This window comes from Oncorhynchus kisutch, linkage group LG11 (genome assembly GCF_002021735.2).
Source record: "Oncorhynchus kisutch isolate 150728-3 linkage group LG11, Okis_V2, whole genome shotgun sequence".
Lineage (NCBI taxonomy): Eukaryota > Metazoa > Chordata > Actinopteri > Salmoniformes > Salmonidae > Oncorhynchus > Oncorhynchus kisutch.
This window is the reverse complement of record NC_034184.2, coordinates 12349531-12376023: the sequence shown is the minus strand read 5'-3', so window position 1 is coordinate 12376023 and position 26493 is coordinate 12349531. Positions and strand designations below refer to the sequence as shown.

At 43.8% G+C, this 26493-nt stretch overlaps 1 protein-coding gene across 6 annotated transcripts in view; it reads right to left on the bottom strand.

The window, feature by feature from the left end:
• LOC109900013 (inactive rhomboid protein 1) overlaps window positions 1-26493 on the bottom strand; it is a 79262-nt gene that overhangs the window by 33758 nt on the left and 19011 nt on the right. For 4 of the 6 annotated variants that reach the window (XM_020495721.2, XM_031835298.1, XM_020495722.2 and 1 more), the window contains exons 2-4: window positions 8566-8718; window positions 4643-4782; window positions 4219-4365 (exon numbers count right to left, since the gene is read on the bottom strand). In XM_020495721.2, coding sequence (XP_020351310.1) covers window positions 4219-4365; window positions 4643-4782; window positions 8566-8682 — 404 coding nt within the window. In that variant the 5' untranslated portion in view covers window positions 8683-8718. The remainder of the gene's footprint in view (window positions 1-4218; window positions 4366-4642; window positions 4783-8565; window positions 8719-26493) is intronic. The other 2 variants (XM_031835299.1, XM_020495724.2) reach the window with 1 other exon arrangement.

The window sequence follows — 26493 nt, the reverse complement described above, 5'->3', positions numbered from 1 at the left end:
AGTAGGCTGCTGTGTACAGAATGGCTGCCTCAGCCGTCCTGAAGTGCCCTCTGTTGATCGGTTGGTGGGGTTGTGTAAAGTGCTAGTCAAGGACGGTTTAATGGGACAAAAATGATCTTGAAAGATGAGCAGAGGGAGGCTTCAGGAGAGGAGACGTGTAGACCTTCCGATGCCAAGTCGGAGGACGGCGGGGAGGGAGGGGTCGCCCCTTTACATTGCCCTGATTCAACCCTTTATCTTCTGCTTCAGGTGGATCAGACGGGACCTCTAGGCTAAAGGTGAGGCTGGTCCGTTTGGAAGTGGAGCTAAAAGATAAAGAGTGAGTTAGACAGCTGGAGATTTATTTAGAAATGAGGAAAATGGAAATAGAAGCCGACAACTGGAGCTTGACGCTGGCTCCAAGGCGACTCCACAACCTGCCCATCATCAAGCCCACTTCGAAGTGAGTAAAAATATTGGTTTAGTCCCTCCATTTCAGGAGTCTGAAGTTGATTCCTATTTCTCTGCGTTTGAGCGTGTGGCTGCTGTGTTGCATTGGCTACTCAAGGTTTAGCCGCTCCTGTTGCAATGTAAATTGTCTGGGAAAGCCCAGGAAGCTGTAGCCGCTCTCTCCCTGGAAGACAGTTTACAGGACGATATTGTTAAAACAACCACGTTGCGGGCTCATGAGATGGTGCCTGAAACTTATAGGCAGCGCTTCAGGAACCACAAAAAACCCTCTCACCGTACTTTTGTTGAGTTTGCTAGGGACAAATAGTCTCTATTTAATCGCTGGTGTTCAGCCAGCAAAGCTAACACCTTTTCTGATATTCGGGAGTTGATGCTGTTGAAGGATTTTAAAAGCAACCTGCCTGATAGAATTGTAGTTCATTTTAATGAACTGAAAGTGGCGACATTGGCCCAGGCAGCAGTGTTGGCAGATGAGTACGCTTTGACACACAAGACCGTGTTTGGTGCGCCTCGTTTTGAGGGCCGAAAGATTACGTCGTCAGTGTTGCGTTCGGGTCGTTTTTTCCCTCCGACGACCCTAAGCCTTCGCACGAAATCCGTGAATGTTTTTACTGTCACCAAAAGGGTCAGGTGATTGCAGACTGCCCGGTTTTGAAAAATAAACCGAAACAGTCCCTATAACCATCCCGTAAATTAAAAAGCGTGAGTTTAGTCCAGTCTGTGGCTCATCCGTTGGATCGACTTATTGATTCAGCATTTGGGAAACTGGATCTTATCTATGCTCCATTGATCTCTATCTGTTGTGTTTCCTTAACTGGAGAACAAGCTGATCAAAAGCCCATACAAATCTTATGAGACACTGGGGCGGCGCAGTCAGTAATCGTTACTGATGCTTTACCCTGGTCTCCTGGAATGTATTGTGGCTCGCATGTCATATTACAGGGGATAGAGACAAAAACCATACCTGTACCACTACACTGGGTCCACTTAGTGTCAGACTTGGTATCAGGATGTTTCCGTGTTGGTGTAGTGTCTACAAGGGCAGTAAAAGGAGTCACATTGCTACTAAGGAACGATATCGCTGGTGGTAATGTGACTCCTGTGTTAGAGGTAGTACACAACCCAGAAATCAAAACTGCAGATGAAAAATTGGTTCAAGCATTTCCCCATGTTTTTCCTGCTTGTGTTAATGAGAGCACAATCTCACATGATGGGAGATGTGGTGGATTTGTCTAGTTCCATTTTTGAGAGTGTTGAGGTAGAAGACTGCACCGAGTGGTCCTTCTGCAAGGCTGACGGTTTCTACCTTCCCTGCACCTACAGTCACATACTTTTTTTCACTTCACAGGGAGTTGAGATGTAGCGTGGTGTTGCGTTATCTCCACCAAGAGGCGTACATAACAATGAGAAACAAGATTCTCTGGTCTGATGAAACCAAGATTGAACTCTTTGGCCTGAATGCCAAGCGTCACGTCTGGAGGAAACCTGGAACCATCCCTACGGTGGTGGCAGCATTATGCTGTAGGGATGTTTTTCAGCGGCAGAGACTGCGAGACTATTCAGGATCGAGGGAAAGATGAACTGAGCAAAGTACAGAGAGATCCTTGATGAAAACCTGCTCCTGAGCACGCAGGACCTCAGACTGGGAAGAAGGTTCACCTTCCAACAGGACAACGACCCTAAGCACACAGCCAAGACAACAAAGGAGTGGCTTCAGGACAAGTCTCTGAATGTCCTTGAATGTTCCAGCCAGAGCCCGGACTTGAAACCCATCGAACATCTCTGCAGAGACCTGAAAATGGCTGTGCAGCGACCCTCCCCATCCAACCTGACAGAGCTTGATAGGATCTGCAGAGAAGAATGGGAGAAACTCCCTAAATACAGGTGTGCCAAGTTTGTAGCATCATACCAAAGAAGACTTGAGGCTGTAATCGCTGCCAAAGGTGTTTCAACAAAGTACTGAGGAAAGGGTCTGAATACTTATGATTACGCTTTTCTTTTTTTTTTAATTGTCAACATTTCGAAACCTGTTTTTACTTTGTCATTGTGTGCAGATTAATGAATGGGAAAACAAGTATTTAATCCATTTTAGAAAAAGGCTGTAACATAACAGAATGTGGAAAAAGTCAAGGGGTCTGAATACTTTCCGAATGCACTGTACATAGACATGGAATCCCTGGCCACTTTAATAATGGAATACAAGTCACTTTAATAATGTTTACATACTGCTTTACTCATCTCTAATGTATATACTGTATTCTATTCTTCTGTATTTTAGTCTAATATTTATATATTTCTTAATTCCATTCTTTTACGTTTAGATTTGTGTGTATCGTTGTGAATTGTTAGATATTACCGCACTGTTTGAGCTAGGAACACAAGCGTTTCCCTACACCCGCAATAACATCTGCTAAATATGTGTATGTGACCAATAACTTACCAATGACTTACAGTGTCCCCTTGGTTTGTCATTACAGTGCAATTGTACCAGGCTGCCATACAACTCTCTGGACGACACACGCATACACAAAATGGTGTGAAAGCCTGGCCCTTTAAAGTGATAGCTGTTTTTGGTGTTTGTCCACCGTCACTCTGTTAACTGAACACACAAACCAGCTTTACAGAGCTCAGATGGATTCACAGTGGCTTTGATCAGCTCAAACTCTCATGGTAGGCCAGGTAAACGAGTAATTTCGTAATTGAGTGTGTGTAATTTTTGTGAGTGTGTATGAGGGGTAATGGGTGGGACAAAGGTGTGTATGCATCCTCTATGCGTCATGGAACATCGTCAAGACGATGAAAACATCTGTGATGTGTTGTTTCCTGTAGGGCAGGGGTGTCAAACTCATTCCATGGAAGTCCTGTTGTCTGCTGGTTTTTGGTTTTTCCTTTCAATTAAAACAACCAGGTGAGGGGAGGGGAGTTACTTACTAATTAGTGACCTTAATTCATCAATCACGTACAAGGGAGGAGCGAAACCCTACAGACACTCGGCCCTCCGTGTAATGAGTTTGACACGTGTGAGGTAGAGATTTCATCCTCAGTCACAGGTCACATGGCACCTTCAGGGGATTCATCTTCAGTCACAAGTCACGTGGCACCTTCAGGGGATTCATCTTCCGTCACAGGTCACGTGACACCTTCAGGGGATTCATCCTCAGTCACAGGTCACGTGGCACCTTCAGGGGATTCATCCTCAGTCACATGTCACGTGACACCTTCAGGGGATTCATCCTCAGTCACAGGTCACGTGACACCTTCAGGGGATTTCTCAGTCACAGGTCATGTGACACCTTCAGGGGATTCATCTTCAGTCACAGGTCATGTGACACCTTCAGGGGATTTCTCAGTCACAGGTCATGTGACACCTTCAGGGGATTCATTTTCAATCACATGTCACGTGGCACCTTCAGGGGATTCATCCTCAGTCACGTGACACCTTCAGGGGATTCATCCTCAGTCACAGGTCATGTGACACCTTCAGGGGATTCATCCTCAGTCACAGGTCATGTGACACCTTCAGGGGATTCATCCTCAGTCACAGGTCATGTGACACCTTCAGGGGATTCATCCTCAGTCACAGGTCATGTGACTCCTTCAGGGGATTTCTCAGTCACAGGTCATGTGACACCTTCAGGGGATTCTAAAACGGTTGTATTAACACATGATCTCAACCTTTCTTTCCTTCATCTCTCTCTTTCTCCAACTCCCTCTGTCTTTCTCTCTTCCTCCCACTCCCTCCTCTGTCTCTCTCTCTCTCTCTCTTACTTGATGATTTGTTTGGGGATGGACGAGCGGCGCCGGGTGACCAGTTTGGGGACACAGGAGCTCCTGCGGAGTACAGACACCAGTCGGGGGCCCTTCTGGCCCTTATGAGGGACCGTGTTGACCCGCCTGAAATGCACCCTCTTCCCACTACACACACCAGACAGGGGGAAGACGGGGAGGTAGGTAGGCAGAGAAGGAGAGAGAAGGAAAACATACAGAGAAAGGAGAGAGAGTGGGAAGTAAAAGAGAGGAAAAATATTAATAAAAATAGTATAAAGTTCAGATCAGCTGGAAGAAGAGTCAGTCAGTAAAAGTTAGGGTTTAGAAAAGATATTTAGGGCATGCAGAAATCATAGTAGTGAGCAGTTAAGCAAGGAGAGTGGATGGTGTGGTGTGTGAAGCAAGCATGTGTGTGTGGTCTCACCTCTTGATGGTCTCTGTGATGGAGGGCTGGCGCTGCAGAGGGGGTCGGAGATAATTGCTGGGGTCAAAGGTTGCGATGCCTGATTGTGTGATCTCACAGGGCATGCTCACACTCTGCAGGAAGCCCTGCCTCTTCACCGGCTGCAACACACACCAGACAACAAAAACGTATTTCTCCTCAATAGCTCAGTGGATTTACTGTAGCTGGTGTACATTGTAATGCATCTATTGAAACTGTATGTAGGCCAGATTACAGTACCTGTATGTAGGCCAGATTACACCACCTCTATGTAAACCAGTTTACAGTGCCTCTACCTGTATGTAGACCAGATTACAGTACCTGTATGTAGGCCAGATTACAGTAACTGTATCTATGAATGTGTGTGCTGTACCTGTATAAGTATGTTTTCGGTGTCTATCGATCTGCATTGTATCTGTAACGTAAGGTGTGAGTGAGTAAGTGTCCAGAAAATAGCCCAAACCTTCCACAACAAAGCCATCACCTACAGTGAAATTAACCAGGAGAAGAGTCCCCTAAACAAGCTGGTCCTCGGGTTCTGTTCACAAACACAAACAAACCCCACAGAGCACCAGGACAGCAACACAATAAACCCAACCAAATCATGAGAAAACAAAAAGATAATGAATTACTTGACACCTTGAAAATAATTTACAAAAACACTGAGCAAACTAGAATGCTATTTTGCCCTAAACAGGCAGTACACAGTGGCAGAATACCTGACCACCGTGACTGACCCAAATTTAAGGAAATCTTTGACTATGTACAGAATCAGTGAGCATTGCCTTGCTTTTGAGAAAGGCTGACGTACGCAGATCTGGCTCTGAAGAGAAGACAGGCTATGTGCACACTGCCCACAAAATGAGGTGGAAACTGAGCTGCACTTCCTAACCTCCTGCCAAATGTAGGACCATATTAGAGACACATATTTCCCTCAGATTACACAGATCCACAAAGATTTCAAAACCAAATCCAATGTTGATACACTCCCATATATATTGGGTGAAATACCACAGTGTGCCATCACAGCAGCAAGATTTGTGACCTGTTACCACAAGATAAGGGAAACCAGTGAAGAACAAACATCATTGAAAATACAAGCTACTTTTATGTTTATTTATTTTCCCTTTTGTACTTGAACGATTGTCCGGACCTCTGGCAGTCTCTATCATATCAAATCAAATCAAAGTTTATTTGTCACATGCGCAGAATACAACAGGTGTAGTAGACCTTACAGTGAAATGCTTACAAAATAACAGTAGCAAGGCTACGTATATACAGAAAACCGGTTAGTCAGGCTTATTGAGGTAGTACGTACATGTAGGTATGGTTAAAGTGACTATGCATATATGATGAACAGAGAGTAGCAGTAGCATAAAAAGAAGGGTTGGCGGGTGGTGGGGACACAATGCAGATAGCCCGGGTTAGCCAATGTGCGGGAGCACTAGTTGGTCGCGCCAATTGAGGTAGTATGTACACGAATGTATAGTTAAAGTGACTATGCATATATGATAAACAGAGAGTAGCAGCAGCGTAAAAGAAGGGATGGGGAGGGGGCACATAATGCAATAATAACCATTTGTTTACCTGTTCAGGAGGCTTATAGCTTGGGGGTAAAAACTGTTGAGAATACTTTTTGTCCTACTTGGCACTCTGGTACCACTTGCCATGCAGTAGCAGAGAGAACAGTCTATGACTGGGGTGGCTGGGGTCTTTGACCATTTTTAGGGCCATCCTCTGACACCGCCTGGTGTAGAGGTCCTGGATGGAAGGCAGCTTTGCCCCAGTGATGTACTGGGCCGTACGCACTACCCTCTGAAGTTTCTTGCGGTCAGAGGCTGAGCAATTGCCGTACCAGGCAGTGACGCAACCGGTCAGGATGCTCTCGATGTTGCAGTTGTAGAGCCTTTTGAGGATCTCAGGACCCATGCCAAATCTTTTTAGTTTCCTGAGGGGGAATAGGCATTGTCATGCCCTCTTCACGACTATCTTGGTGTGTTTGGACCAATCTAGTTTGTTGTTGATGTGGACACCAAGGAATTTGAAGCTCTCAACCTGCTCCAGTACAGCCCCGTCGATGAGAATGGGGATGTGCTCGGTGCTCCTTTTCCTGTAGTTCACAATCATCTCTTTAGTCTTGGTTACGTTGAGGGATAGGTTGTTATTCTGGCACCACCCGGCCAGGTCTCTGACCTCCTCCCTATAGTCTGTCTTGTCGTTGTCGGTGATCAGGCCTACCACTGTTGTGTCGTCTGAAAAATTAATGATAGTGTTGGAGTCGTGACTGGCCATGCTGTGGTATGTGAATAGGGAGTACAGGAGGGGACTGAGCACGCACCCCTGGGGAGCTCCAGTGTTGAGGATCAGCGTGGCAGATGTGTTGCTACCTACCCTCACACTCTATGGGGGTCCACAGGGTTCAATTCTCAGGCCGACTATTTTCTCCGTATATATCAATGATGTCGCTCTTGCTGCCAATGATTCTTTGATCCACCTCTACGCAGACGACACCATTCTGTATACCTCTGGCCCTTCTTTGGGCACTGTGTTAACAAACCTCCAAACGAGCTTCAATGCCATACAACTCTCCTTCTGTGGCTCCCAACTGTTCTTAAATGCTAGTAAAACGAAATGCATGCTCTTCAACCGATCGGTGCCCACACCCGCCTGCCCGACTAGCATCACTACTCTGGACGGTTCTTACTTAGAATATGTGGACAACTATAAATACCTTGGTTGTTTGGCTAGACTGTAAACTCTCCTCCCAGACTCACATTAAGCATCTCCAATCCAAAGTTAAATCTAGAATCAGCTTCCTATTTCGCAATAAAGCTTCCTTCATTCATGCTGCCAAACACCCTCGTAAAACAGACTATCCTACCGATCCTTGACTTCGGCGATGTCATTTACAAAATAGCCTCCAACACTCTACTCAGCAAATTGGATGCAGTCTATCACAGTGCTATTTGTTTCGTCACCAAAGCCCCATATACTACCCACCACTGTGACCTGTTTGCTCTCTTTGGCTGGTCCTCTCTATAAATTCGTCGCCAAACTCACTGGCTCCAGGTCATCTATAAGTCTTTTCTAGGTAAAGATCCACCTTATCTCAGCTCACGAGTCACCATAGCAACACCCACCTGTAGCACGCGCTCCAGCAGGTATATTTCCCTGGTCATCTCCAAAGCCAACAACTCTTTTGGCCGCCTTTCCTTCCATTTCTCTGCTGCCAATGGCAAAAATCACTGAAGTTGGTGACTTATATCTCACTCACTAACTTTAAGCGTCAGCTGTCAGAGCAGTTTACCGATTGCTGCTGCTGTACACAGCCCATCTGTAAATAGCCCATCCAACCAACTACCTTCCTGATCCCAATATTTGTTTTTGTTTTTCTGCACACCAGTATTTCTACTTGCACATCCTCGTCTGCACATATACCACTCCAGTGTAAATTGCTAAATTGTAATTACTTCGCCACTATTGGCCTATTTACTGCCTTACCTCCTTCATTTGCACACACTGTATACAGATTTTTCTATTGTGTTATCGTCTGTTCGTTTGTTTATTCCATGTGTAACTCTGTGTTGTTGTTTTTGTCGCACTGCTTTGCTTTACCTCAACTGGCCTACCTGGTTAAATAAAGGTTAAATAAAATAAATGCATAAAAAACTATTTGCACATCATTACAACACTGTATTTAGACATAACATTACATTTGAAATGTCTTTATTCTATTGGAACTTCTGTGAGTGTAATGTTTACTGTTCATTTTATTGTTTATTTCCCTTTTGTTTATTATCTATTTCACTTGCTTTGGCAATGTAAACATATGTTTCCCATTCCAATAAAGCCCCTCAAATTGAATTGAGAGAGACATCGAGAGAAGGAGAGGTGTTTCATCATACCTGTATTAATGTTAAGGGCTCATCCAGGGACAGCTGTGGGGGGATGTCCACTCTGAGCCATGGAGGTTTCTTCCTCTGCAGACTGCTGCCCTCCTGGGGCTGGCTGGGCTCAGCCATGCTCTCTACTGCCCCCTACCGCGCTACACTTGCCAGCTGGAGACACATGGAGAGGAAGGAGAGATGTGAGACAGAAGTTCAGAACGCACACACAAGCACACACACCCACACACAGTAGCCGTACTACAGTTAAACCCAGCGATCTGACACAGAGTGGAGCGCATTGAGCAGCTTTATTGAGTACTTTTCATGATTGGGTAATTCCATAATCCTAATGCTGCCAGCCCAGCCCATCACAGACAGACAGATTGCCCTCTAAACTGGACATACCCTGCCCTGTGTCCACTGTCTGTCTGCCCATCTGGACACAGCCTCAGATTTAGGCTTTAGAGCAGTCTGCTCTGGGCTGTCTTTATGTATATTCACAGCCTTTCTTCCATTCAGTGTAGTCATATGTCTTTGTGTCGGGTGTGCTATCACTGTACCACTGCATGACCAAGGCAGACCTGTGATTTCCATGGACTGTTTTGAAGTCTTTGTACTACTATAAACTCCCACAAGGGGGCAGTGACTGCCTCTAAAACTTCTCCCCAATAAATGTTGTATTTACTGTTAGTCTTTGACTTACCACCCTGTCTCAGGATGGTAAGTTGGTGGTTGAAGATATCCCTCTAGTGGTGTGGGGGCTGTGCTTTGGCAAAGTGGGTGGGGTTATATCCTTCCTGTTTGGCCCTGTCCGGGGGTGTCCTCGGATGGGTCCACAGTGTCTCCTGACCCCTCCTGTCTCAGCCTCCAGTATTTATGCTGCAGTAGTTTATGTGTCGGGGGGCTAGGGTCAGTTTGTTATATCTGGAGTACTTCTCCTGTCCTATTCGGCGTCCTGTGTGAATCTAAGTGTGCGTTCTCTAATTCTCTCCTTCTCTCTCTCGGAGGACCTGAGCCCTAGGACCATGCCCCAGGATTACCTGACATGATGACTCCTTGCTGTCCCCAGTCCACCTGGCCGTGCTGCTGCTCCAGTTTCAACAGTTCTGCCTTCTTATTATTCGAACATGCTGATCATTTATGAACATTTGAACATCTTGGCCATGTTCTGTTATAATCTCCACCCGGCACAGCCAGAAGAGGACTGGCCACCCCACATATGCTCTCTCTAATTCTCTCTTTTTTTCTCTCTCTCGGAGGACCTGAGCCCTAGGACCATGCCCCAGGACTACCTGACATGATGACTCCTTGCTGTCCCCAGTCCATCTGACCGTGCTGCTGCTCCAGTTTCAACTGTTCTGCCTTATTATTATACGACCATGCTGGTCATTTATGAACATTTGAACATATTGGCCATGTTCTGTTATAATCTCCACCGGCACAGCCAGAAGAGGACTGGCCACCTCACATAGCCTGGTTCCTCTCTAGGTTTCTTCCTAGGTTTTGGCCTTTCTAGGGAGTTTTTCCTAGCCACCGTGCTTCTACACCTGCATTACTTGCAGTTTGGGGTTTTAGGCTGGGTTTCTGTACAGCACTTTGAGATATCAGCTGATGTACGAAGGGCTATATAAATACATTTGATTTGATTTGATTTGATTTTGAACTCGGCCACCTCTGCGTGGGGGGTGGCTGAGGATGTTTATACACACACACACACACACACACACACACACACACACACACACACACACACACACACACACACACACACACACACACACACACACACACACACACACACACACACACACACACACACAACCTTTATACAGTAAACCTCAAACAAGCTGCTAATCAAGGCCAACCCCTGGAAGCAGCCATCTGCACCGGAATCGCTGCATCAAAGGACCAGCCTGACTCAAGTATAATGAGGGGTTCAACTCCACACATATAGTACTGAGGAATCCTGTGGACAGAACCACAGAGAGGGATTGATTGGGATACTGTACACATACAATTCAAACCTAAACCCACACCGTCTACAGACTGGCAGGGGGTTTCCCACTAAGGAGTTGACTAATATATTGCTTGCCATGTGTCAAGAGCTAGGATATGGTCTTTGATGTAAGCCTTAGGCAAACTTGTATTGATATAGTCATTCATTCATCCATTCAGCAGGTTGGTCTTGTAATTGATTGTTGTGGCTGAATATTCAGCCAAGTCCAACAAGCTGTGTGCTATTCAATACCAGCAGAGACTCACTAGCCAGCCAGGCAGTGAGAGAGGCTGTTTCCAAACCCAAGATAATGGAGTTTTACTGTGTCTTTTGTGTTTTCTGTGTATTCTGTGTGTTTTGTGTTCAGTGTTTCATGTTCTGTGTTTCATGTGCTGTATGCTCTGTGTTCTGTGTGTTCTGTGTATTCAGTGTTCTGTGTGCTCTTTGTTCTGTGTGTTATGTGTTCTGTATATTCGGTGTTCTGTGTGTTCTGACAGTCATTCTGTGATTGGATCTAGAACCCTGTGTGCTCCTGCATTCACGTTAAATGCTGCATATGTAGGCTAAATCGGAAATGACCTTTACATTTCTATTGAGCAATCTGTAACGGTTCAGCAAACCAGACTGATTAGAGCTCCTACAAATAGCACCATAACAATACGACCACATCCTAAAACAAAACAAAAAACGAAAGCACTGCCTCTCTCACCCCCCTTTTGACACAAAATACATTGTTTGTTATTTCATGATCCCTCTATCGCTCTATTCCTCTTTCACCCAGTCAGTTTTCTACATCTCTGTGTGTGTGTCGTACGACAAACAGATTAAGGCTTTAAACCTGCAGTGGACCACATGATGATACCCCTCCTCCTGTGTCAGCCTAGCAGGCCTGGGCAACTCCAGTCCTCCAGGGCCTGATTGGTGTCACACTTTTGCCCCAGTCCCATCTAACACACCTGACTCCAATAATCACCTAATCATGATCTTCACTTTAGAATGAAATTTGATTAATCAGCTGTGTTTGGTAGGGATGGAGAAAAAGTGTGACACCAATCAGGCCCTGGAGGACTGGAGTTGCCCACCCGTGGAGGGAGAGCAGGACAGGAACTGGATGGGTGATATCATAAACATCAAGAATCTCCAGGAATTCACCCTGCACCAGGAGTCAAATGGAACTGAATGGAAGTGAGTTTTCATTGAATGGAACAGAATGACTGGGTTTGCTCTTGTTTCATAAACCTTGGTGTTGATTTCACTACAGTACATGGATGGATTGGTGGGAAACTCCAGAGATCCACTCCAGAGATGGATCTTCTCTAACAGTTACGGAACTACAGTAAGTACTTGGGCCTGTTATACATTAATGGACAGTTCCTCCAGACACATCTTATTGAAATTCAACAGAATGTCACTTTGCATATAATAGTTGTCCTAACATTGTCTTCTCCTACCCTGTTTGCTGTACTCATGGTAAGAGCTTTGCACTGTATGGTACTGGGGTTGAATGGAGCTCATGTTACTCCTCATTGTGTCTATATCAATAGCCTTGCACTATCCAAACCAATGGCTCTCTCTCTCTCTCTCTCTCTCTCTCTCTCTCTCTCTCTCGCACTCTCTTTCTCGCTCTCCCTCACGCTCTCTCTCGCTCCCTTTCTCCTACTCGCTCTCTCTCTCCATCTCCCTCTCTCATTTCAGCCTTCCTTTCTCGAGAAAAGAAATGCCTCGCTGCATTTTTATGACATTATAACTGGCACAAGGTCAGTGTAACCTTACAGAGCCTTCTCCTTTCAGCTTAACAGAGCATTGTAGAGGAGCTCTGCTTTCTTTATGCTTTATGGACTATGGACAAACCAATAAGCCTGATAGCATCTCAGTCCAAACAGTGATATTTCCCCTCTTGTGTCATGTCAATGGACTTCTGTCTTATGCATCTTTGGCTGGAATCAATATTTGATGTGTTAGAAATAATCTGATCCTGTTTCTAATATTTGACGTGTTTCTGTTATTTATTTTTAATTAATATCTCAGTTCTAATGAACCAAATGCAACTTTACCCATCATCTGCTCCTAGATCAGTCCTAGGCATGCCTCCCCCTCCCCCTATGTGACATTCAAGGTCTGTGTAGTGGGTTTTGATTTGTGCCAGATGTTAGTCATATCTGTGTCTCTTCTGGGGCCTTCCCTTGTTTTGTGTGATTACAACATCGTACACCTGCTGCAAAAAAACGAAAAGAGTTAAGAGAGGACAACAGTGAGAATCATAGAGAAGACAACAGTGAGAATCATAGAGCAGACAACAGTGAGAATCATAGAGAAGACAACAGAGAGTATCATAGAGAAGACAACAGTGAGAATCATAGAGAAGACAACAGTGAGAATCATAGAGAAGACAACAGAGAGTATCATAGAGAAGACAACAGTGAGAATCATAGAGAAGACAACAGTGAGAATCATAGAGAAGACAACAGTGAGAATCATAGAGAAGACAACAGTGAGAATCATAGAGAAGACAACAGTGAGAATCATAGAGAAGACAACAGAGATAATCATAGAGAAGACAATCGTGAGTATCATAGAGAAGACAACAAAGAGTATCATAGAGAAGACAACGGTGAGTATCATAGAGAAGACAACGGTGAGTATCATAGAGAAGACAACGGTGAGTATCATAGAGAAGACAACAGAGAGTATCATAGAGAAGACAACAAAGAGTATCATAGAGAAGACAACGGTGAGTATCATAGAGAAGACAACGGTGAGTATCATAGAGAAGACAACGGTGAGTATCATAGAGAAGACAACGGTGAGTATCATAGAGAAGACAACGGTGAGTATCATAGAGAAGACAACGGTGAGTATCATAGAGAAGACAACGGTGAGTATCATAGAGAAGACAATAGTGAGTATCATAGAGAAGACAACAGAGAGAATCATAGAGAAGACAACAGTGAGAATCATAGAGAAGACAACAGAGTATCATAGAGAAGATAACAGAGAGAATCATAGAGAAGACAACAGTGAGTATCATAGAGAAGACAACGGTGAGTATCATAGAGAAGACAACAGTGAGTATCATAGAGAAGACAATAGTGAGTATCATAGAGAAGACAACAGTGAGTATCATAGAGAAGACAACAGTGAGTATCATAGAGAAGACAACAGTGAGTATCATAGAGAAGACAACAGTGAGTATCATAGAAAAGACAACAGTGAGTATCATAGAGAAGACAACAGTGAGTATCATAGAGAAGACAACGGTGAGTATCATAGAGAAGACAACGGTGAGTATCATAGAGAAGACAATGGTAAGTATCATAGAGAAGACAATAGTGAGTATCATAGAGAAGACAACAGTGAGTATCATAGAAAAGACAACAGTGAGTATCATAGAGAAGACAACAGTGAGTATCATAGAGAAGACAACGGTGAGTATCATAGAGAAGACAACGGTGAGTATCATAGAGAAGACAATGGTAAGTATCATAGAGAAGACAATAGTGAGTATCATAGAGAAGACAACAGTGAGTATCATAGAGAAGACAATGGTGAGTATCATAGAGAAGACAACAGTGAGTATCATAGAGAAGACAATAGTGAGTATCATAGAGAAGACAACAGAGAAAACAGCCACAGGTGGTATAGATGACCTGCCTCTGGGCGAAAAAAAGAAGTCACATTGAAAGTACGACGTACAGTAATGAAGAGGGTGCTCTCATTGACACAACTTGAAGTCGACTATTTGTAGTTCATCTCGTTAGCACACTGGGAAGAGAATTTATGGATTATGGAATTTATGGATTATGGAATTTATGGATTATGGAGGTTCAAACAAGACGTCCCGTTTTAGTTTGACTCCACTAAGGTTCACCCAACATTTTCCAACTAGCCACCCAAACACTATTCACCCAAAATGTTCCAACTAGTCACCCAAACACCATTCACCCAAAATGTTCCATAAACCAGCCACCCCAACACCATTCACCCAAAATGTTGCATAAACCAGCCACACCAGCATCATTATGATAAACCAGCGCAAGATGGACCAAAATATGATCTGAGAAAATACAGTCATCTTTTTTGTATTCCAACTCATTTTACTATTGACATATGTCACCAAGTTTAATCTGGTATTACAGGTCCATTCTATTTACCTCAATCCTCAGGCCTAGTGGTCAACCAGGAGACAGGGGGAGAGATAAGCTTTTGACTAAAGATCCATGTGTCATGTGTAACCTCAAATTGACCCAAATCTCCCATGAACATCAATACAATATTTATGAGAGAACCTGTTCTGTGCGTTCCTCAAGTGAAGATCCAGTCCATAATGCATGATGTCTAACTAGGGAAGTAGAGGCAGAGTTCTGTATCCCACAAGCCACCACCAAGCTACCACAGACCATTCTCAACATTTATTTAACCGAATACGTATACTTGCGTCGTAAATAGTAGGATGTTTGATTGTGCGAAAAAAATAAATGTTCATATTATCTGACATTTCGAAAATCAAGTATACTTTAAATACCGGATGTCTTAAAGGCTTTGACAACAGCTGATCCATTAGATGGGGATGTGCTACCGAAATCAACGAATAACGGGAAACAATGCAATCGCAGATTATCCATTCTCAGTATTCGAAAATCAAGTATGATATAAATGCCAGGATGTTATACTCATTTTGGCTCTTCATGTAGTAGAATTTGATGCACACTTTTCCACAATGCATTGAAAGAGGTGGGCTGCTAGTGATAGGTCCTACTTCTCTTCAAGTAGCCAAACAACAAAACTAGGCTACTTAATTGGGAACATGCTGAATAGCAAAGCTTCTGCAGTGGTGTTCAAATGTACGCTAAGTGTTTCTTGTTCTCTTGAGCATCAGAGCTTTAAAACGAAATACTACACCATCTATATCCACCAAATAGATACAGTGGGGGAAAGTGAACTAGAGGAGTTCTATGTAGATGCTCTATATGATAGATACAGTGGGGGAAAGTGAACTAGAGGAGTTCTATGTGGATGCTCTATATGATAGATACAGTGGGGGAAAGTGAACTAGAGGAGTTCTATGTAGATGCTCTATATGATAGATACAGTGGGGGAAAGTGAACTAGAGGAGTTCTATGTGGATGCTCTATATGATAGATACAGTGGGGGAAAGTGAACTAGAGGAGTTCTATGTAGATGCTCTATATGATAGATACAGTGGGGGAAAGTGAACTAGAGGAGTTCTATGTGGATGCTCTATATGATAGATACAGTGGGGGAAACTGAACTAGAGGAGTTCTATGTAGATGCTCTATATGAGAGATACAGTGGGGGAAACTGAACTAGAGGAGTTCTATGTGGATGCTCTATATGATAGATACAGTGGGTGAAAGTGAACTAGAGGAGTTCTATGTGAATGCTCTATATGATAGATACAGTGGGGGAAAGTGAACTAGAGGAGTTCTATGTGGATGCTCTATATGATAGATACAGTGGGGGATAGTGAACTAGAGGAGTTCTATGCGGATGCTCTTTCTAGAAAACAGAAGGAATGGATTCATTCTTTACAGGTGAATGACAGTATTATTCCATTTAAACTGGATACAGGTGCACAGGTGAATGTGATATCAGAGACTGAGTTTAAGAGTATAAGGCCAAGATGAAACTGCATGAAGCTGAAGTTAAAGTGACAGGTTATGCAGGTGCTGAGATTCCAGTTAAAGGGAAGTGCATTGCCAAAGTGTCATACAAGAACACTGCACACATTGTCATTCATCATAGTACCCAAGGATACGCAGGCTATACTAGGCCTGTGACAGACTGAACCTTTGTGGTGGAAAGCCAGACAGAGACAGACTATGATGAATTGATGAAGGAGTATAATGACTTATTCCAAGGACTCAGATATCTGCCAGGTGAACACACTATCTGGATACACCAAAACATACCTCCAGTTATTCATCCATCTAGAAAAATGCCATTCGCTCCAAGTCCAGCTGAAAGAAGAGTTGGACAGAATGGAGAAACTGACTGTGGTACAGAAGATAGATTATCTCGTCATTGTGGTCAAAAATAATGGAAAACTGAGAGTCTGCCTGGATCAAATGGATCTGAACCCAGCAATCAAAAGAGAACACTTCACACGTGAGGGAATCATGGTACAGTTTGCAAACGCAAAATACTTCAGCAAGTTAGATGCATCTTCAGGATATTGGCAGTTAAAGTTAGACGAGGCCAGCGCTAAACAATGTACCTTCAACACCCCTTATGGCAGATACAGGTTCCTGAGATGACCTTTTGGCCTGAAGTTGATCACAAAACCATACGTCTGATTTATGAACTCATTGTGGGCGTGGACACATCGATGGATGACATTATTGTATGGGGAAAGCAGAGCACGATGTAAGACTACCTTCACTGTTGCTTCCTGTACTTTTTTCAAACTTGAAACTGAACAGAGAGAAATGCCAGCTTAGTGTGACAGAGTTGACTTTCGTTGGAGACATCGTCAGCCGTGAAGGCATCAGACCTGACCTGAGAGAAATATCTGCTGTGGATAACAAGCCAAAACTAGAGAGTAAAAAGGATGTCCAAGAGGTTTAATGGCATGGTCAACTATTTGGGAAAATTCATACACAGCCTCTCAGAGAAGATCGCTCTGCTGAGAAGACTGACGTAAAATAATATAGAATGGGAATGGAATCATGAAAATGAGACTGCAAGGAACAACTTGAAAAAAACAGCTGACAGAGGAACCAGTCTTTAGGTTTTACGGCCCAGGGAGACCCATCAAGATATCATCGGATGCATCACAGTGTTCAGTTGCAGAAATACGACTGGCAAACAGTGGCATATGCATCTCGTTCAATGACCCGGTATTCTCAAATTGAAAAGGAGTTGTTCAGCATAACATGTGCTTGTGAGAGATTCCATTGGTTTGTGTCAGGACAAGTGATCAGCGTTGAAACGGATCACAAACCACTGATTCTGCTCTTTCAAAAGCCATTGAATGACTGTCCGCTGAGAGTCCAAAGAATGTCTAAAAATGGCGCCAGAGAAGAAGGCAGACGTTTTAAGTGTTCCCAACCGATTGTGTTTTTTGTAACTTATTTCTTTACGTATTTTGTACATCATGTTGCCAATACAGTCTCTTATGACCGAAAATAACTTCTGGACATCAGGACTGCGATTACTTTACCACGGACTGGCAGGATCCTTATTTTCATTTAATGAGTCTGGCGAGCCTGAAACTAACAATATACTGCTTTCTCTGGAACAGGCCCAGATCCCCGTGATTGCCTGAAGAGGAGGAGGAGAAAAAGGGGCCAAAGTGCGCAGGCTGCCTTCTGAGAATTCGTAGGCGATCTAATAAACCCCCACTTCCTTCCATTCTGCTAGAAAACGTGCAATCTTTGGAGAATAAAATAGATGACCTACGCGCAAGATTAAACGACCAACGGGACAATCAAAACTGTAATATCTTATGCTTCACGGAGTCGTGGCTGAACGACGACACTATCAACATACAGCCAGCTGGTTATACACTGTACCGGCAGGATAGAACTGTGGCGTCTGGTAAGACAAGGGGTGTCAGGCTATGTATTTTTGTAAATAACAGCTGGTGCACGATATCTAAGGAAGTCTCAAGCTATTGCTTGCCTGAGGTAGAATATCTCATGATAAGCTGTAGACCACACTATCTACCTAGAGAGTTTTCATCTGCATTTTTCATAACTGTTTACATACAGTGCCTTGCGAAAGTATTCGGCCCCCTTGAACTTTGAGACCTTTTGCCACATTTCAGGCTTCAAACATAAAGATATAAAACTGTATTTTTTTGTGAAGAATCAACAACAAGTGGGACACAATCATGAAGTGGAACGACATTTATTGGATATTTCAAACTTTTTTAACATTCAAAAACTGAAAAATTGGGCGTGCAAAATGTTTATTATTATTATCAATGCACCTGCACTGTGATAGTCTCAGAGGTCCGTTAAAAGCGCAGAGAGCATCATGAAGAACAAGGAACACACCAGGCAGGTCCGAGATACTGTTGTGAAGAAGTTTAAAGCCGGAATTGGATACAAAAAGATTTCCCAAGCTTTAAACATCCCAAGGAGCACTGTGCAAGCGATAATATTGAAATGGAAGGAGTATCAGACCACTGCAAATCTACCAAGACCTGGCCGTCCCTCTAAACTTTCAGCTCATACAAGGAGAAGACTGATCAGAGATGCAGCCAAGAGGCCCATGATCACTCTGGATGAACTGCAGAGATCTACAGCTGAGGTGGGAGACTCTGTCCATAGGACAACAATCAGTCGTATATTGCACAAATCTGGCCTTTATGGAAGAGTGGCAAGAAGAAAGCCATTTCTTAAAGATATCCATAAAAAGTGTCGTTTAAAGTTTGCCACAAACCACCTGGGAGACACACCAAACATGTGGAAGAAGGTGCTCTGGTCAGATGAAACCAAAATTGAACTTTTTGGCAACAATGCAAAACGTTATGTTTGGCGTAAAAGCAACACAGCTCATCACCCTGAACACATCATCCCCACTGTCAAACATGGTGGTGGCAGCATCATGGTTTGGGCCTGCTTTTCTTCAGCAGGGACAGGGAAGATGGTTAAAATTGATGGGAAGATGGATGGAGGCCAAATACAGGACCATTCTGGAAGAAAACCTGATGGAGTCTGCAAAAGACCTGAGACTGGGACGGAGATTTGTCTTCCAACAAGACAATAATCCAAAACATAAAGCAAATCTACAATGGAATGGTTCAAAAATAAACATATCCAGGTGTTAGAATGGCCAAGTCAAAGTCCAGACCTGAATCCAATCGAGAATCTGTGGAAAGAACTGAAAACTGCTGTTCACAAATGCTCTCCATCCAACCTCACTGAGCTCGAGCTGTTTTGCAAGGAGGAATGGAAAAAAATTCAGTTTCTCGATGTGCAAAACTGATAGAGACATACCCCAAGCGACTTACAGGTGTAATCACAGCAAAAGGTGGCGCTACAAAGTATTAACTTAAGGGGGCTGAATAATTTTGCACGCCCAATTTTTCTGTTTTTGATTTGTTAAAAAAGTTTGAAATATCCAATAAATGTCGTTCCACTTCATGATTGTGTCCCACTTGTTGTTGGTTCTTCACACAAAAAATACAGTTTTATATCTTTATGTTTGAAGCCTGAAATGTGGCAAAAGGTTGCAAAGTTCAAGGGGGCCGAATACTTTCGCAAGGCACTGTACGTGAGAATACTATTCATTGACTACAGCTCAGCGTTCAAAACCATAGTGTTATCAAAGCTCATCAATAAGCTAAGGACCCTGGGACTAAACACCTCCCTCCGCAACTGGATCCCCCGACTTCCAGACGGGCCACGCCCAGGTGGTAAGGGTAGGTAACAACATATCCGCCACGCTGATCCTCAACACAGGGGCCCCTCAGGGGTGCGTGCTCAGTCCCCTCCTGTACTCCCTGTTCACTCATGACTGCACAGCCAGGCAGGACTCCAACACCATCATTAAGTTTGCCAATGACACAACAGTGGTAGGCCTGATCACCGACAACGTCGAGACAGCCTATAGGGAGGAGGTCAGAGACAGGACAACAACCTCTCCCTCAACGTGATCAAGACAAAGGAGATGATTGTGGACTACAGGAATAAGAGGACAGAGCACGCCCCCATTCTCATCGACAGAGCTGTAGTGGAGCAGGTTGAGAGCTTCAAGTTTATTGCTGTCCACATCACAAACAAACTAACATGGTCCAAGCACACCAAGACAGTCGTGAAGAGGGCACGACAAAACCTATTCCCCCTCAGGAGACTGAAAAGATTTGGCATGGGTCCTCAGATCCTCAGAAGGTTCTACAGCTGCACCATCGAGAGCATCCTGACTGGTTGCATCACTGCCTGGTATGGCAACTGCTCGGCCTCTGACCGCAAGGCACTACAGAGGGTAGTGCAAACTTCCTGCCATCCAGGACCTCTATACCAGGCTGTGTCAGATTAAGGCCCTAAAAATTGTAAAAGACCCAAGCCACCCTGGTCATAGACTGTTCTCTCTGCTACTGCATGGCAACCGGAGCGCCAAGTCTAGGTCCAAGAGGCTTCTAGAGGAAAAAGAAACACACACCTATTTAGGCGAGGTGCTGGCTCTCTCCTTTATTTTCAAGTTTTCCACTCCGCTAGCCCACACTCTAAGAGCTCAGGCCGAGGACAAAGTCTACTTCTGAGGAAACCCTGACAAGGGAGGTCCTGCTCCTCCTCTCCACGGCAGACGCAGGAGTGATGACGCTTACTTCGATCCACCTCTGTCTGATCAACACTTTATAACCAGCACCTCATCGGCTTCCACGAGAGACTGGACCGACGGAAGGGCGGAGGTGGCCGCAGGCACGCGCACCGATGAGATGCCGCACCGGATGGCGTAAGAAGAAACGACTACCAGAGGCAGAGGGGACCATTCACACAGTCCCAGAACCCACGGGACTGAGTGTCTTTAATTTATCAAGCAAGATATTGAGCCCTACCCATGTCTCCTTGCTTAATAAAGGGTTATATTTTGTGCCTACAACTCAGTGCAATGATTTTGATGTAGACATGTTTAAGTTTTTTACAAACACTTTAACTCCCCTAATCCTGATATTTCTATTGAACCAGTAGGTTACTCACCTGCACATACTCCGACTCCTTTTAGAAGCAAGAGTTATTTTATTCCTCCAGCCAATCGCAATCACTCTATCGAGACATATTGCAGACTTGTTGAAAAAGATGTTGCCCATCTCCTTAAGAACAAACAGGAGTACAAATCTTTCCATAATTTACCTAAGGATGAAAAACAAGCTTTGCTTGATTTACAATCCGATACGTCAGTCCTTACCCGCCCTGCTGATAAGGGTGTGTCAGTTGTACTCATGGATAGGACAGCTTATGTAAATGTAAATGGTGTCATAGACAACTGCTTGACAACACCTTTTACAAGAAACTCAGAAGTGACCCCACTTCCCAATTTCAGAACACTATCTTTACTGTCTTAGATGGGTATTTAATTGCTGGTCAGATGACCAAAAAAGAACACGACTTTTTGGCTATTTAACACCCTAAAATTGCCACTTTCTATACTTTGCCGAAATTACATAAGAATGTTACAAAACCTCCAGTGTTTTATTTTACCTTTATTTAACTAGGCAAGTCAGTTAAGAACAAATTATTATTTTCAATGACAGCCTAGGAACAGTGGGTTAACTGCCTTGTTCAGGGGCAGAACGACAGATTTGTATCTTGTCCGCTCGGGGGTTTGAACTTGCACCCTTCCGGTTACTAGTCCAATGCTCTAACCACTAGGCTACCCTGCAGTGTGCCCTATTGTAGCAGGCATTGATGAGGTAACAGCCCCTCTGTCTACTTTTGTTGCTGTTTTTATTAGACCACTCGCAGAACAGCTCCCCTCCTTTGTAAAGGACACCAGCAGTATGATCTCTATTATTGAATCGCTTGATCCTCTTCCTGAGAATACCTTGTTAGTTACTTTTGATGTTGAGTCGTTATACACAAATATTCCACATGAGGGCGGTATTGAAGCTATGGAACATTTTCTTCTGCAACATGACGCTAATGAACTACCTTCCAGTGACTGCATTATAACATTGGCTGAAATAGTACTCACACATAACTACTTCATATCTCTAAATGATTTCTTTATTCAGACGAAGGGTACTGCTATAGGATCCCCCATGGCTCCTAACTATGCTAATTTGTATGTGGGTTACATGGAGAAATAGTCTATTTTTAATCCTCTCCAAAATGTTTTCTTGCCTCACATCATTATTTGGAAACGGTATATTGATGATATTTTTGTTCTATAGAGGGGTGATGCAAACAGCTCCAGGCGTTTTACGCTTTTCTTAACTCTTTTCTTAACTAGATTTACTATGCAATCTGATACATGTCAAATCAGTTTTCTTGATCTTCTGATGTTGTGTGCAAATAATGTTCTATACACTGATCTTTACAGGAAGCCTACTGATCGTAACAGTTTGTTGAGGGCTGACAGTTGTCACCCACTTCCCTTGAAAAATAGTTTTACAGACAATTCTGTTGAATCAAAAGAATTTGCAAAAAACAATCAGATTTCGACAGAAATATGGCTGAGACGCAAAGAAAATTCAAGGAGAGGGGGTACAAATTAAGGGAGTCATTCACAAACATTGGCAAATCCAAAATCAGATGATAGTCTCGGTAATGTGTTTTCGGACCTTCCCTTGGTCGTATTCTCGCGGGGCAGAAATCTCAGAGACCAATTGGCACACTGATTTACCACCCCAAGATATCCCTGAACAACGTCTATTTGCGCCACTACTGGATGGAAACTACAAGTGTAATGGCTTGTTCAATGCAATGGCACTTATAAATGTAGATCCTTCAAACTCCCACAAACAGGGAAACAGATCCCAATCAAAGGTGTTATTACATGCTCCACTAAGGCAGTTATTTATCTTATAACTTGCCCTTGTGGTAAACATGATGTGGGTAAAACAAAGCGCGAATTAAAAGTACCTATCTCAGAGCATCGTAGCACCATTAGGTGCAAAAACTCGACTTACACAGTTGCGGCCCACTTTTTGGAAGCAAACCACTCGATTTCGTCTCTGCGTTATATTGGCATCGAACATGTCACCCTCCCTAGGAGAGGGGGTGACCTCGATAATTTATTGTTAAAATGAGAGGCTGCCTGGATCCTTAATTTAAAGACCCTTGCTCCCTTCGGTCTCAACGTAGACTTTGATCTAAAGCCATACTTATGATTATTGTGACTTTGACATTGTAATTGTTTGTAAGCTTGTGTCGTCTAAAATGAATCTATGATCGTATGCTATCCATTTGTTTTTTGTATGTTGTTCTTTGTATGCAATTTTAATATTTGAGAATTAACCAATGATATTAGGCCAAACTTGGCCATGATTAAAGACACCTGTGTGTGTCTTTTGACACTATATAAACGAGTCACCCTGCAGTGTTTGTGATTATACCCTGATGAAGACAGCTTGCCTGTCGAAACGTTGGACATTACATTTTTGCATCTGCGCTCTTATAGTGTGTGAGGCTCTCCTTTATTTCCAAGAGGCTTCTAAACAGCTTTTACCCCCAAGCCATAAGACTCCTGAACACCTAATCAAATGGCTACCCAGACTATTTGCATTGCCCCCCCTCCCCTCCCCCTCTTTTACACCACTTCTACTCTCTGTTGTTATCATCTAGGCATAGTCATTTTAATAACTCTACCTACATGTACATATTACGTCAACTAACCGGTGCCCCTGCACATTGATCCCATTGATCCTGTACCGGTACCCCCCCATAGTCTTACTATTGTTATTTTACTGCTGCTCTTTAATTACTTGTTACTTTCATTTCTTATTCTTATCCGTATTTTTTTAAACTGCGTTGTTGGTTAGGGGCTCGTAAGTAAGCATTTCACTGTAGCATTTCACTGTAACATTTCACTGTAGCATTTCACTGTAGCATTTCACTGTAGCATTTCACTACACCTGTTGTATTCGGCGGATGTGACTAACAGAATTTGATTTGATGATGCTCAAACTACAACCCTCTGAATGTAGAACACACACCAAGAAAGATGTGCACAGCAGAACTCTTTCTAGAGCTGATGACCCGAAGGCGCTAGCGAGCACCAAAGCAGATGAACAAGTGAGAGCTTACGTGGACATGATCACAACAGCATTGCCAGTCGCAGATGCAGATGGAAATCATACAGACTGAGACAGAAAAAGATACAACACTGACAAACCTGAAGAAAACAATCCTCAAAGGATGGCCTACATGAAACAAGACTGTTCATAACACATAACTGAATACTGTAATTGCAGAGCTAAACTGACAGCAATTGGAAACATTGTCTACAAAGGAAGCAAAATACTAATTCCAAAAAGTCTGAGAAAGGAAATGCTAAATAAGATGAATAAAGGCCACCGAAGAACCGAGAGGTGCAAGAACCCTGCTGAGACATTAAAGCCCTGCCCTGCACCTGAGAGATCATCCCAAAAGTTAGGTCTCTTGGGCCTATCTCAACACTACCACCACAGATGCTGTGATAACCTGTATGAAATCCATATTCTCCTGACTCCTGAGATAATGAACCGCAATTCTCTAATGCAAAGTTCAAACAAGGACTGGGACTTTGTCCACACTACATCAAGTCCACACTTCCCACAATCAAATGGAATGGTGGAGAAGTCTGTTCACACACTGAAGAGACTGATGTACAAAGTAAAAGACAGTGGAACTGCCTTCTACAGGAACCTGCTTGTATACCGCACAACGACACTTGAGACCAGCACAGCTCCTCATGGGACGCAGACTGAGGACCAACTGACCCATCAAAGAGAACCTCCTAAAAATGAAAGAGCGAGAGAAAGTGAAGAAGTTCAAGGAACAACAAAAAACTAAGTAAAAGTTCTACTATGACAGAGGAACATGAACTCCAACCTGGGCACAATGTGAGGGACAAGAAACCTGACTGAACTACAAACTGGGGACAATGTGCGGAACAAAGACACAACAAACACATGGACACAGAAAGGAACAGTAATCACTGAAGTACAGCCAAGGTCACACAACATACAAACAGAAGCTAGAGCTGTTTTACGGAGAAATGGTTGCGATCTTCTAAGGGGCCATCAACAGACCATCATGACACAGACACTGATGAAGAGGCTGAAAGCACAGCTCTGACAGCAGTGGGGCGTGAAGAACAAACCATCATGACAAAGACACGTTTTTTCCCAAGATGGCGTAGCAGTGCGGATGTGTTTGTTGTTGTCCTGTGTAAATTTGATGTTTTTTTCGTCTTTTTTGTATATTTCAATCTCTTTTTCCATTTTTAAATTAAATATACCTTCCGGCAACCCGCCTCACCCAATGTGATAGGGATCTGCTATTTTTAGGTCTTATAGCTAGAACCTCCATCAGAAGCTAGCCATCAGACGCTGACCAGCTAATTAGCTACTAGCTATTTAGTCATTGTTAGCCACTGCTAGCGGCCTTTACCTTTAGCTCAGACACCAGCCACTTTTTGCCTGGATAATACCTGCCAGTCTGCACAGCGCGATATCAACCCTGAGCATACCGGACTGCTTTTCTCCACTACATCACTGGATTCCTGCCGTAAGCTCTGGACCATTGCACCAGATCATCGCAGCTAGCTAACTGCTACCGAGTGGCTATAGTGGCTAATGCCCTTGTCCCGAAGCTGGCACCAGTTAACCTCAAGCCAGGCGCATCTCCCGGCTAGCAAACACAATTACTCCAGCTCGACCAGCACAAAAACATCCTGTGGCATACTTCACTAGCATTGAAAAGTCCCCGCGATATGCAACTTTTCAGGGAAATCAGGAACCAATACACACAGTCAGTTAGGAAAGCAAAGGCTAGCTTTTCAAACAGAAATTTGCATCCTGTAGCTCTAACTCCAAAATGTTTTGGGACACCGTAAAGTCCACGGAGAATAAGAGCACCTCCTCGCAGCTGCCCACTGCACTAAGGCTAGGAAACACTGTCACCACCGATAAGTGAACGATAATCGAGAATTTCAATAAGCATTTCTCTACGGCTGCCCATGCTTTTCTCCTGGCTACCCCAACTCCGGCCAACAGCTCCGCACCCCCCGCAGCTACTTGCCCAAGCCTCCTCAGCTTCTCCTTCACCAAAATCCAGATAGCTGATGTTCTGAAAGAACTGCAAAACCTGGACCCGTACAAATCAGCTGGGCTAGACAATCTGGACCCTCTCTTTCTAAAATTATCCGCCACCATTGTTGCAAACCCTATTACTAGTCTGTTCAACCTCACTTTTATATTGTCCAAGATTCCCAAAGATTGGAAAGCAGCCGAGATCATCCCCCTCTTCAAAGGGGGTGACACTATAGACCCAAACTGT